The sequence below is a fragment of the Zea mays genome, chromosome 1, assembly GCF_902167145.1.
Source record: "Zea mays cultivar B73 chromosome 1, Zm-B73-REFERENCE-NAM-5.0, whole genome shotgun sequence".
Classification (NCBI taxonomy): Eukaryota; Viridiplantae; Streptophyta; class Magnoliopsida; order Poales; family Poaceae; genus Zea; species Zea mays.
In genome coordinates, this window is record NC_050096.1 from 1,537,499 (window position 1) to 1,549,629 (window position 12,131).

The following is a 12,131-nucleotide window of genomic DNA, read 5'->3' on the forward strand; positions in this document are numbered from 1 at the left end:
TACCTTTCTTATAATCTTTTTTCATTGTGACGCTTCCTATGTTGCCAGAATGTTCAGTTTTCTTTGAAGAAGTAGCTTGAGTTCCGGGACCATCCACATTTTCATTCTCTTCATTTTACTTTTCTGTGATGACTGTATTATACTGCACATAAAGGAATTGAAGCAAAATAAATTTGTGTGATTATGTCTAGCTGTGCGTATATGCTCCTCCCTCTCAGATTTTTGCACCTTTACCGTTAATGAAATACGCCTTCGAAGCTGGGAAACGTACTAGGGGCAAGCCGTTTGTGACCATTCTTTTTGCGCGAGCAAGGCAAAATCAGTCGCTAAACCCCCACAAGGGGAAGGCCCAAACCCTAAGCACAGAGCTCCCCATGGCAGCATCCACGGTGGCGGCGACCGCGCGGAAGGGCGCGCTGACGGATCAGAGGTTCTCGGAACTTTCCCCCGCGCTGTCCTTGGAGGTGGTGGAGGCACTGGACCGCGGCGGCTTCCAGTGGTGCACGCCCGTGCAGGCGGCGGCCATCCCGCACCTGCTGTCGCACAAGGACGTCGCCGTCGACGCCGCCACAGGCTCCAGGAAGACCCTTGCGTTCATCGTCCCTGTCGTTGAGATCCTCCGCCGTCGCTCCTCCCCGCCCAAGTCACACGAGGTCGCCTCACGGCCCCTGACCTCTATATGTCCCTTGCTCTGACCTTCTGCAATTTCAGACAAAATTCCTCACTCCTTTTCTCATTTTTTTCATCGGTAAATGAATCGATATATTATATTTTTGCAGGTTCTTGCTATGATTATCTCTCCCACGAGAGAATTGTCCTTGCAGATATTCAATGTGGCCCAGCCCTTCTTCGCGACCCTGAATGGCGTGTCGTCCATGTTCCTGGTGGGTGGGCTGGATATCAAAGCAGAGCTCAAGAAGGTAGAGGAAGAGGGCGCAAACATATTGGTGGGAACTCCTGGGAAGCTGTTTGATATAATGCACACTGATGCTCTAGAGTACAAGAATCTTGAGGTGGTTTCAGAGACAACGGAACCCTCTGTGTGATCCTTTTCTGCTGAATTTAGTGAAAATGTTGTGGCATTTATGTTAGCTCCATTTGTTTTTGTGTATGTGTGGGAAGCAGATTTTGATCCTAGATGAGGCTGATAGGCTCTTGGATATGGGATTCCAGAAACATATTAACTTCGTACTTTCAATGTTGCCAAAGCTGAGGAGGACTGGGCTTTTCTCAGCTACCCAGACGAAAGCTGTTGCGGACCTATCCAAAGCAGGGTTGAGAAATCTTATAAGGGTTGAGGTTAAGACAGAGGCAAAGTCCACAAGCAAAGATGCTGGACAGCAAGAGCTTGGTCCATCCATAACACCATTAGGGCTTCGGTTGGAGGTTCAATCAATATACTTCTTGTTTTTATTATGATTGTGTTCTGATTTTCTTGAATTCTAGCTGTTCCCTACAAAATCATAACCTTGTTTTGGTGCAGTATATGGTATGTGAAGCATCAAAGAAGTCATCTCAGCTTGCTGATTTCCTTGTGCAGAATAGTGGGAAGAAAATAATGGTGTAAGTACATGATGACCTGAAATTTATGTTTGGCTACTTATTCTTAGTTGTATGTAGCATTGTGCTAACTTTTGAATCTTCCTATCGTGATGATATTTTGCAACATGTGCTTGTGTAGATTACTGGGCTGTTGTTCTTCCACTAATTAACTCGCTTAAAGGTTCTCCAATAATTGCTTACCATGGGAAGATTAAACAGGTTGGTAGAGCAAAGCACTTTTTTCATGCTTTCCCTGTCCAAAAATACGAGACACATTTTGACTGTCTAGAAGTGAGTTTGACTGGAAATTTCTCTTTGAATATTTTAGTAATAGTTCTAGAATCACGATAATAAGAATATACATTTGAATATGAATCCAATTATATCAATTTTTAGTCACATATTATTCTTATATTAATTTGTTGGTCAAACACGAATTTGGACAGTCAAAACATGCTCTACATTTCTGGATGGAGTAAGTAAAATTTTCCATTTAATATTTTTCTAGAGTAATAGGGCATACTCTTACCAAAGCAAAGACCAAGTCACATTACAGTATTTGGATGTGATACAAGTGGTGTTCTAATGACTTCCTTCCCAGTGGTTTTCTTCATATTGATTTCATCTATCCTTTTTTTCCTAATACGCAGAGCCATCGAGAGAAAGCTTTGGCATCATTTTCTGCTCTTTCAAGTTGCTTTTATTAGTCAATCACAGGGCACCTTCATTGTATCAGTGAATTGGTTAAAAGTAGCGATTTCAGCTTCCCTGGTCTATCCATCTGGGTTCTCGAGGACTACGACTCAATAGAGTGGGTTCTGAAGCATAGTCTGAGCTTTTAGTAGCTGGTCGAAGGAATCGATGCTCTATTTTTTACTATAATATTGTTGGCTTTCATTCAGATTGCAATCTAATTTATTTTGTTCATTGCTCAGACTAGAAACTGAGATCATACAACATGGACAGCAGGCAAGTGCAAGTTGTGTGCACTCTAGGGCATGGTTCTAAGCACTAAAATATTTAGCATTTGGGTACTCTTAGGATGTTCATCAATAATTAGATCTCCCAACTTCTAAGCATGAAGCCACTGGCTACCTAGATAGATCTACTAGAATTGGGTCATGTTTTTGTTTCCATGGATTGGATGCCTTTGTCCTTATGGTGTTTTGTCTGTTACAATTAGCCAAATGATACATCCATTGTAAAGTGAGCTTTATGTATGGTACTAGCTATCTTAATGAACTTAGTTTGTTCATCTCTTTATTTATTTTTTTTTGTTTTTGAAGGTAATGTGTGTATCTTTAAGTGTTCTGCTTTGCAAATGCTGCCTTTCATGTTTCAAAATTATATATAAATACTTCTATAGATCAAGATCTTTCATTTGTTTCATTACAACTCGCCTTAGTGAATAGCTGCTTATTTATGTGGACACTTCTCATGTGTAACAGTTATCCATAAGGTAACATATGAAAGTGCAGTCCTTATTTAAAGGGCTGAGAGCAAACATATTAAGGGGAATTATTAATGATTCCTTGGTCTCAGTAAAAACTACTTATACGCCTGTGAAACTTGGATGGAGGTAGTATTTGATTGCCTATTTGTTTGTCATTCTTTTATAGTGATGTCAAATTTGGATACATATTATAGTGATGTCTATCGTTCCATATCTATGTCTTATATTAATTTTTAACTCCCGTGGCAACGCACGGGCACATAGCTAGTCATCAAATATGAATGATGTACCATCACAATACATAAATGTTGTATTAGTATATTTAAAACTTCACTCAGTACATCTATACAACACAACCTAACTACACGTGTTTGCTTCTTCTCGTTTCGTGCACCCACATGGGCCTTTCTTCTTTTCCGCACCGTCCGTTCGTCCAATAAAATACAAGGGAGCGTATATATACTTATCGTTTTTAAAGAACAGAAAAATAACTATTTTCGTAAACTGTCTTTTTGGTGTGCTCTTCATTTCTTGGCTGCGGTTTGCACACGACAAAGAACGCAGTCTTCTGCTACTGCGTACTGTAGAAAGTTGCATTGCAGTGAGAGCACATGCATTCTGAGAGCTGTGCAGGGGTTAGGTGGGTGGTCCTGTTCGGATCCTAGCATAAAATAATAAGCTATTAGCAAATTGCATCAGTGGCGTGGTGTAGATAGTAGATCCAAAAGTTACTGTTAGGGTCTGCTTCGTCGCCGAAGGTCCCATAAGAAGAAACACCTTTGGAAGACTGACACAAAGCCGAAGCTATCAATCAAAGAGCTTCGGAGTATATTTCAGATGCACCGACTTAAAGATGAAACGACCAATCGGCCCGAGATAGCTTGTACTATGATTGTAAATATTTGTAAAGGGCATGGATATAATTTCTCACAGGCTGTGTCCTGTGCCTATAAATATATGAACAGTACCCCTGTACTGTTCACACTATCTTGTATTCGCTTGTGCACAACGCTCGGATTTTTGCCTTCTGTCAAGTCGAAGGTACAAATATAATTAAATATTGTATTTAAATACTCAACTTTATATAATGAAGATATGTGAATGATGTTATATGATTATTCATGTTATCTTTCATGTTTCATATGCTTTGTCTTTCATTATCGCATACCATGATGATGAAGGTACGTCCTTCATGACCTTCGTCCGAAGATCGTTATATCCTAAGGGAAATAATGATTCGAAGGATGAATGATATTAACATTTAATACTTTGTGTTGCCTTGTTCTTAACTCATAGCATTTAAGAATAAGTCCCCAATATTGGCGCCCACCTCCGGTGAACTCACTTCCACTGTCGAGCTGATGGCTTCGTTCAACAATGAAGCTGAAGTAGCTTCGGCTACGAAGATGGTGCTCCCGATAACAGGCGGTTCATGTTTAGAACCGGCCAACAAGAAGCAAAAGAAGGAGGCCCAGAGAAGGGTGCAGCATGTTGGGGTGCAGGGACCCTTCATCAAGTCAAAATGGTCCCACATCCCAATTACCTTCTCCTAGGAGGACCTTCAGCTCAAGGATTACCCTCACAATGATGCTATGGTTATATCTTGTGTCATCAAGGGATTTCTGGTCCACAATGTTCTGGTTGATACAGGCAGCGCAACAGATATCATATTTGATAAGGCCTTCAGACATATGCAAGAGCCAGAGGACAAGATTCATGAGGCTACACACCCTCTTTATGGCTTCGGAGGAAGGCAGATCGTAGCACTTGGCAAGATCACAATGCCAGTGACCTTCAGATTTGTCCACAACACAAGGATTGAACAGGTTGTGTTTGATATTGTTGACATGAAATACCCATACAATGCAATCATTGGTCGTGGGACACTTAATGCTTTCGAAGCAATTCTTCATTCAACATACCTATGCATGAAGATACCTTCGGAACAAGGGCCTATTGCAATTCATGGAAGTCAGGAAGCTGCCAGAAAGGCTGAGGGAAATTGGACAGACTCAAAAGCCATCCACAATATAGATGGAGCTGAAGCTTGTGAGCAGTACAAGTACAGAAGAGAGAAGGCTGCTTCGACTGATCAGCCGAAGTCCATGCTTCTATGTGAAGACATTGTAGAGCAGAAGGTATTGTTGGGGTCTCAATTATCTGAAGAGCAAGAAAAAAACTTTGATAAGGTTTTTATTCAACAACAAAGATGTTTTTGCATGGTCGGCCAATGATCTCTGTGGTGTCAACAGGGACGTCATTGAACATTCACTCAATGTTGATCCATCCTTCATGACCAGAAAACAAAGGCTTCGGAAAATGTCTGATGATAAAGCCGAAGGTGCTCGGAATGAAGTAAAAATACTTCTCAGTGCTGGTGTTATTAGAGAGGTAAAATATCCAGAGTGGCTAGCCAATACTGTTATGGTGAAGAAGGCCAATGGCAAATGGAGAATGTGTATTGATTTCACGAATCTCAACAAGGCCTGTCCGAAGGACAAATTTCCATTACCAAGGATAGACTCTCTTGTGGATGCAACAACTTCTTCAGAACTTATGAGTCTGCTGGATTGCTACTCAGGATATCATCAAATATGGATGAAGAAGGAGGATGAGCCGAAGACTAGCTTCATAACTCCCAGTGGCACCTATTGTTATCTTCGGATGCCTAAGGGGCTCAAGAATGCTGGAGACAGTTTCAGCAGGATGATAGCCAAGGTCCTTCATTCCCAGATAGGCAGAAATGTGCTAACATTCGTTGATGATATCATAGTAAAAAGCACGAAGCAAGAAAATCATATCACTGATCTACAAGAAACATTTGCTAATTTCAGACAAGCTGGCCTGAAATTAAATCCTGAAAAGTGTGTCTTTGGAGTGAAGAAGGGTAAGTTCCTTGTCTGTCTGGTTTCAATGAAGGGGATTGAAGCTAACCCAAGCAAGATCGAAGCCATCCTTCGAATGGAACCACCGAGCACAAAGAAGGGGGCCCAACGGTTGGCAGGAAGACTGACTTCATTGAATAGATTTATATCTAGATCAGCAGAAAGAAACTTGTCATTCTTTGAAATACTAAAGTTAGCCGAAGTCTTTCAATGGGGCCCAGCTCAACAGAAAGCCTTCGAAGAGCTGAAGCAATACTTGATTGATATAACAACATTAACTCCACCCGCGCCAGGGGCTCCGTTACTATTGTATGTGGCAGCTTCGCACTTTGCAGTGAGTGCGGCGCTTGTGCAGGAGAAATTGGAAGGACAAATCAAAAAGAAAGCCCAAGTATACTTTGTGTCCGAAGTTCTAAGCTTATCAAAGAAAAATTATACAGAATTGGAGAAGGTGTTGTATGCTGTCTTAATGGCCTCCAGGAAGCTTCGACATTATTTTCAAGCATTCCATATAATTGTTCATTCATTACAGCCTCTGAAGGATATCATGAGAAACAGAGAAGCTACTGGAAGGATTGGAAAGTGGGCTGCAGAACTCAACGAATTCAGCATTGATTATGTGCATAGATCCTCAATTCAGTCCCAGGCGTTAGCAGACTTCATCGCTGACTGGACGCCAGGGGCTCAGGAAGAAGAAGCAAATAAAGATGCCAAAGCTTGGACAGTGTTCTGCGACGGTTCCTGGGGAACCTTCGGGGTAGGTGCGGCTGCTGTCTTAGTTGCACCTTCCAAAGTCAGAACATGCTATGCAATAAGGCTTGATTTCAGCTGTACAAATAATATTGCTGAATACGAAGCTTTACTTTTGGGGCTTTGAAACTTAAAAGCAATGGGGATAAGAAGGGCGGTCCTTAAAACCGACTCCCAAGTTATTTCTGGTCATATTGACAAGAGTTGTAAGGCAAGAGATCCAAAGCTTGAGAAATACCTGGACATAGTTCGAAGGCTTGAAGCTTCATTCGAAGGGTTTTCTGTTAAGAATATTCCACGAGGAGAAAATGAGCACGCTGATCTGTTAGCCAAGTCAGCAGCACAGGGGCTGCCTCTACCTTCGGAAGTATTTTTTGAGACAATAAGAGCACCTTCGGTGGAACTTCTTGAAAGAGCAGTGCTCACTATATCTCCTGTTCATAGTGAAGATTGGAGGACCGAGATTATATCTTTCCTCCAAGGTAACTGCCTTTCAGATGACGAAGCTTATAATAAGAGAATGGAGGCAAGAACAAGACTATATGTAATAATAGAAGGGGAGTTATACAAACATGGAGTCTGCTCTCCACTTCTCAAGTGTCTATCCAGAACCGAAGGTATAAAGCTGATGAAGGAAATACATGCAGGCTTGTGTGGATCTCACATTGGATCTAGACCTTTGCTGGGGAAGGTCTTCAGATAAGGATTTTATTGGCCGAAGACAGCTTCGGATGCAACGGATCTGGTTCAAAAGTGCGAAAATTGTCAAAAATGTGCAAGAGACCAGAAACAACCTTCATCGCTAACCCAGCTAATACAACCAACCTGACCATTGCAAAGATGGGGCCTAGATTTGTTAGGTCCACTTCCACCAGCACAAGGCAATTTAAGATATGTTGTGGTGGCTGTAGAATATTTTTCCAAATGGATTGAAGCAAAACCTTTGGCCACAATAACTTTAGTCACAGTCTAGAAATTCTTTTGGCAAAACATTGTTTGTCGCTTCGGCGTACCAAAAGCTATAACTGTGGACAACAGAACACAATTTGATGCCGAAGCTTTCAAGGAATTCTGTGATCAAATCGGCACGAAGATTCATTTTGCGTCAGTCAGACATCCATAGTCAAATGGACTTGTCGAAAGAACAAATGGTATTATAATGACAGGAATAATGAAGTTAATTTTTAATCAACCCAGAGGAAAGTGGCCAGAAGAGTTGATTAAAGTGGTGTGGAGCCACAATACAACCGTATCAAGATCAACAGGTTTTACGCCATTCAAGTTATTATTTGGTGATGACTCTATAACCCAGAAGAAGCTAAAACGGGGTCAATAAGAACAACAGCTTCGACTGAAGACGAAGCTGATTATCATGTGGCAAAAGACACTATAGAAAGGGTCAGACTTCAGGCTGTGGAAAATATAAATAAATATCAAGCGGAAACAATAAAATGTCGTGATAAAAAAGTCCGACTGAAAAATATCAAGCCAGGGCATTTGGTGCTTCGAAGAGTGGCTAATCCAGACACAGTAGGCAAACTACAACTGAAGTGGGAAGGACCTTTTCTGGTAGTATATTCGTCAAGGCCCAGTTCTTACAGATTAAAGGATATGGATGACAATGACATTCCTAGATCTTGGAACGCGGATGAACTTCGACGATATTATGTATAGATTGATGTTATCTTTTTCATTTTTTCTATGGCACCCTTTTCCTTTCCAAAGGGGAAGAAAGGTTTTTAATGGGGCCATAGTTTGTAATTTTTCCTTTCTTATTCAGCTCCATGAGAGCAAAATCCCCCAAAATATGTAAATGTAAAATCTGAGCATGCACCATCGAGTGCAGAGAAAAAGAAAATGCAGGGAGAAGCTCGAAAGTCGTCCCTAAGGGGATGCAGAGCATGACGAAGCTACAAAAAGCCGTTCCTAAGGGCGCGCAGCATAAGTTTTCTGCTCAAAAGTTGTTCCTAAGGGAATGCAGAGTCAGATACCGCCGAAATATAAGGCGAAGCGCGAAAAGTCAACGCGAATACCACCGAAATAGAAGGCGAAGAAGTTCAAAAGACGTTCCTAAGGGGATGCAGAACTTACACTGAAAAATAAGCGGTGCAGCCAAAAAATAAACGGCAAAGATATTTCAGTTATTCCTAAGGGAATGAAGGTTGTGGATGAAGCTTCGAATGTGTGTGTTTGGGCATTCATTTGCACGATACATTACATCATACATTGCATTCATAAACATTCATTTAGACATACATAGGATCATCATCATCATCATATCATACAGATACAGACAGTTGCTTCGGCTCTAAGCATACAACTTCAAAAGCAGATTCATGCTTCGTTGTGTACGAAAAGAAGGGAAGGTGTTTTTCACCTTCGGCTCAAAAAAATACAAGTTTCGTCCACATCAAAGCATTTCATACATCGATGGAAAGGTAAAAATATATTACAAGGTATGGACAAATTTACAGAGTAGAATCTGATTCTCAAGTTACAATATTCTTTATAAAGATTAATACAAGAGTTTTCTTAGAATTTTTCCACAGCTAGGTATTCGAGCTTCATCACCATCTGTTGAGCTTTGGATTGTCTGCTAAGCTTCGGCTCTGTGTTCTTCGGCTTCGTCATCCTGTACATATCAAAGCATTATAAGAAAAATTCAAGTTTCAAGGAAAAGGTAAGCACAAGGTATGATTTTATTACCGGCTTGAGGTGACTTCGAGCTTCGTCACCAGCTAGGCTTCGCCCACCCTTCGTCTAGATTTGCTTTATAAATCTGTTTCCTATGCTTCGAGCAAGGCTGGGGATATCAATCAAATCTACCAGTGATAAGCTAAAGTTTGGTCTATTAACAATCTTCCCATGCGTGCAACCAGACTTCATGAAGGCAACAGCTGTGCCTCGATAAGCTAGCAGGGCACAGAAATCACCGTGTCCGGCTATAACTTCATCAAGAGCATCAACTTCGCCCTAAATGTGTTCGAAGGTCCCTGGCAGGTCTTCAATCGAAGGATTGAATTTCTCAGAGCTGGCTCCAACCGAGTTGAAGACCTGCCTTAACCGCTGCACGCATCGGTTGTTGAACTCTAGACATTTATTTTGAAGCTCTTTCAATGATTTTTGCAAACGTGAACTTTTTTCTACTTCAGCCTCAAACTTCGTATTAAATTTCTGCTTTTCTTGTTCGAAGCTTTCTGACTTTGAGAGAAGTTCTTCATTCAATCTTGTAATTTTGGCTTCAGCTTCTGCCAGTAAACCCTCCGGTGTCTGAAGTTCGAAATCTTTCCTTTCAAGAGCAGCCGCTTGATCTTTTATTTTGTTCTCTAGACCTTCAATTATGACCTCATGTTTTTTATCTTCAAGGCCCTGTTGCATCCTCAAAGCTTTACTTAATAACATACTCTGTGTAGAAGCAAGCTTCGTCAGCAAACACCTTCGTTGTTAAAACAATGAAAAAGCTGAAGAAAAGTTTTTACCTTGAAATTAGAATAGAATAAACTACCAATGATATGCTGTCGTCGGTAGCGACTGATATCGGCCTCAAGCTTCGGGAAACCAATACTCTTCGACAGAGTACTGATAACCTTTGCTCCAGTTCGGTCTCGGAGGCAACCTAAGCTTTCATCGTCAATGCCACCGAAGAGCATCGCCCCTGGCTGATACCCGCAGGATATGGCATAGTCTCTCAACTCTTCTTTCTCAGCCTTTGACAATTCTTGTCCAATTAAGTTTTGAAAGTTGAAATTTTCTTCTTCTGAAGTATCTTCGGCTATTTCCTTCTCTTTTCCAGGCACTGTGGCCATGGTCTCTTCGACGGCTGTAGCAGCTTCTTCTGCGGCCATATCCAGAAGCATTCTATCAATATCAGAAAATGTGCTTTCTAGATTTGCATCGTCGGCCGTTGCAGCCTCGGCAGTTGCAGCTTCAGTAGGTGCAGCTTCGGTAGCGGTGGCGCTCTTGACAGCTGGTGTCTTTGACGCCGAAGCTGGTGGTGGTGTTTCTTCAATAGCTTCAGTAACAGTAATAATCCTTCATTTTTTTGGCCTAGCAGACTTCTTCGCTGCCGAGGGCTCCTTCTTCTTCTGTAAAAGCTTCGTCAGATGTGGCCCTAGTGGACTTTGCTTGATAGGCAAGGATTCAGTCATTACCTTTAAAATTTCTTCCACGTCGGCAGCAGAAGGTGTTGAAGGAGTCTCTTCTCCTATATCAGTCGCCTTTTGCTTCAGAACCGCAGTTTTCCTTTTCTTCGGAGCAACTGCCTTCGGCTCAGGGCTCAATTTTTTCTTCTTCAGAATTTCTTCATCTTCTTTCATCATTCTAGTAGCTTGTCTGCCCACAACACTAACAATTCTTTTTCTTTTTTGCCCTTCGGCACTTTTGTTCAATCACTCATAGTTAGGATATTCAAAATTCAGTGCATCCATTACTCGATTCAATCTTCGCTTCGGCCGGGCGCCGAAGGCTGCAGTCAGCAACTGATCTTCTTTTTTCCTATAATTGCCTAAAATCTCATTACACATAACTTCAATTGTATCCAACCATTCTTGGCAGGGTTCTTTGAAGTGTTTCTTGAATTTAAAATGATAGGGCAACCAAACAAGTTCATTCTTCTTCTTCTCTCCTTCAAGCTTCGGCATACCCCATTCCCTTAGCGTTGGGAATATTCTGTTGGCTAAGTATTCTTGAACTAAATCCCTAGTCCCAATATGTTCAGAAACAACTCTAAACTCGGCCACAACATCTGGGCATGGTGCCCTCGGCGTCATGTTGCACTGAGGCCTAGTCAGCCCGAAGGTTAGCTCCAACGGGCTCTAAACTAGCTTCTCCTTTTTCTCATCAATCTTAACATAAAACCATTCAGATTTCCAACCGATCGGCCACTTAGTCGGTAACTGACCACCGATGTCTTCATGTCTTTGCGGTATGCAAAATTATAACAGCCAAAATTCTCGTGCAAGCCATCTTCTCTAGCCTTCGTCTGATAATGGAGTTCGTGTACTCGGCAGAAGGCTTCGGCGAGCGGCTCCACCCCTTGGCTTCGGAGAGCCCAGATATACACGCTGAGCCTAACGATGGCGTTAGGGGTTAGCTGATGAAGATAAATCTCAAAATTTTCCAAAACATCTGCAATCATCCCGTGCAAAGGAAATCTCAACTCTGCTTTGAAGAAGCTCTTAAAAACTACCACTTCATCACTTTCTGGTTTCGGGATAGTCTCTTCCCCGCCAAAGCGAATCAACCCCTTCTCGGCTTCTCTGAAGTAGCCTAGCTTCGTCATCATGGGCATATCAGCTTCGGACACAGTCGACTTCCCAAAATCCAAATGGCTGGGCTTCGATGGCATAGCGGTGTTATAATCAATCTCTTCTTCACCAGTATTGCCCTCTTCAATATCTGCCTGCCCGGCTTCAGTAGCAGGGGCGCCTTTGCAGGAGCGCCCTCCGTCACAACTAGTCCCGACCGCCTCATAACTTCGGAGATCAGAGCAGTTTCAGTAG

The 12,131-nt window shown here is 42.0% G+C and overlaps 1 protein-coding gene across 1 annotated transcript; it reads left to right on the forward strand.

Annotated features, from left to right (window-relative positions):
* The first annotated feature begins 374 nt into the window (after window positions 1-374).
* LOC103630473 (DEAD-box ATP-dependent RNA helicase 18) lies at window positions 375-2,788 on the forward strand. The gene is made up of 6 exons (XM_020547084.1): window positions 375-653; window positions 780-1,013; window positions 1,126-1,386; window positions 1,484-1,563; window positions 1,656-1,761; window positions 2,193-2,788. Exons 1-6 carry the CDS (start codon window positions 375-377, stop codon window positions 2,247-2,249), a joined length of 1,017 nt encoding a protein of 338 aa, XP_020402673.1. The 3' UTR covers window positions 2,250-2,788.
* The last annotated feature ends 9,343 nt before the right edge of the window (window positions 2,789-12,131 follow it).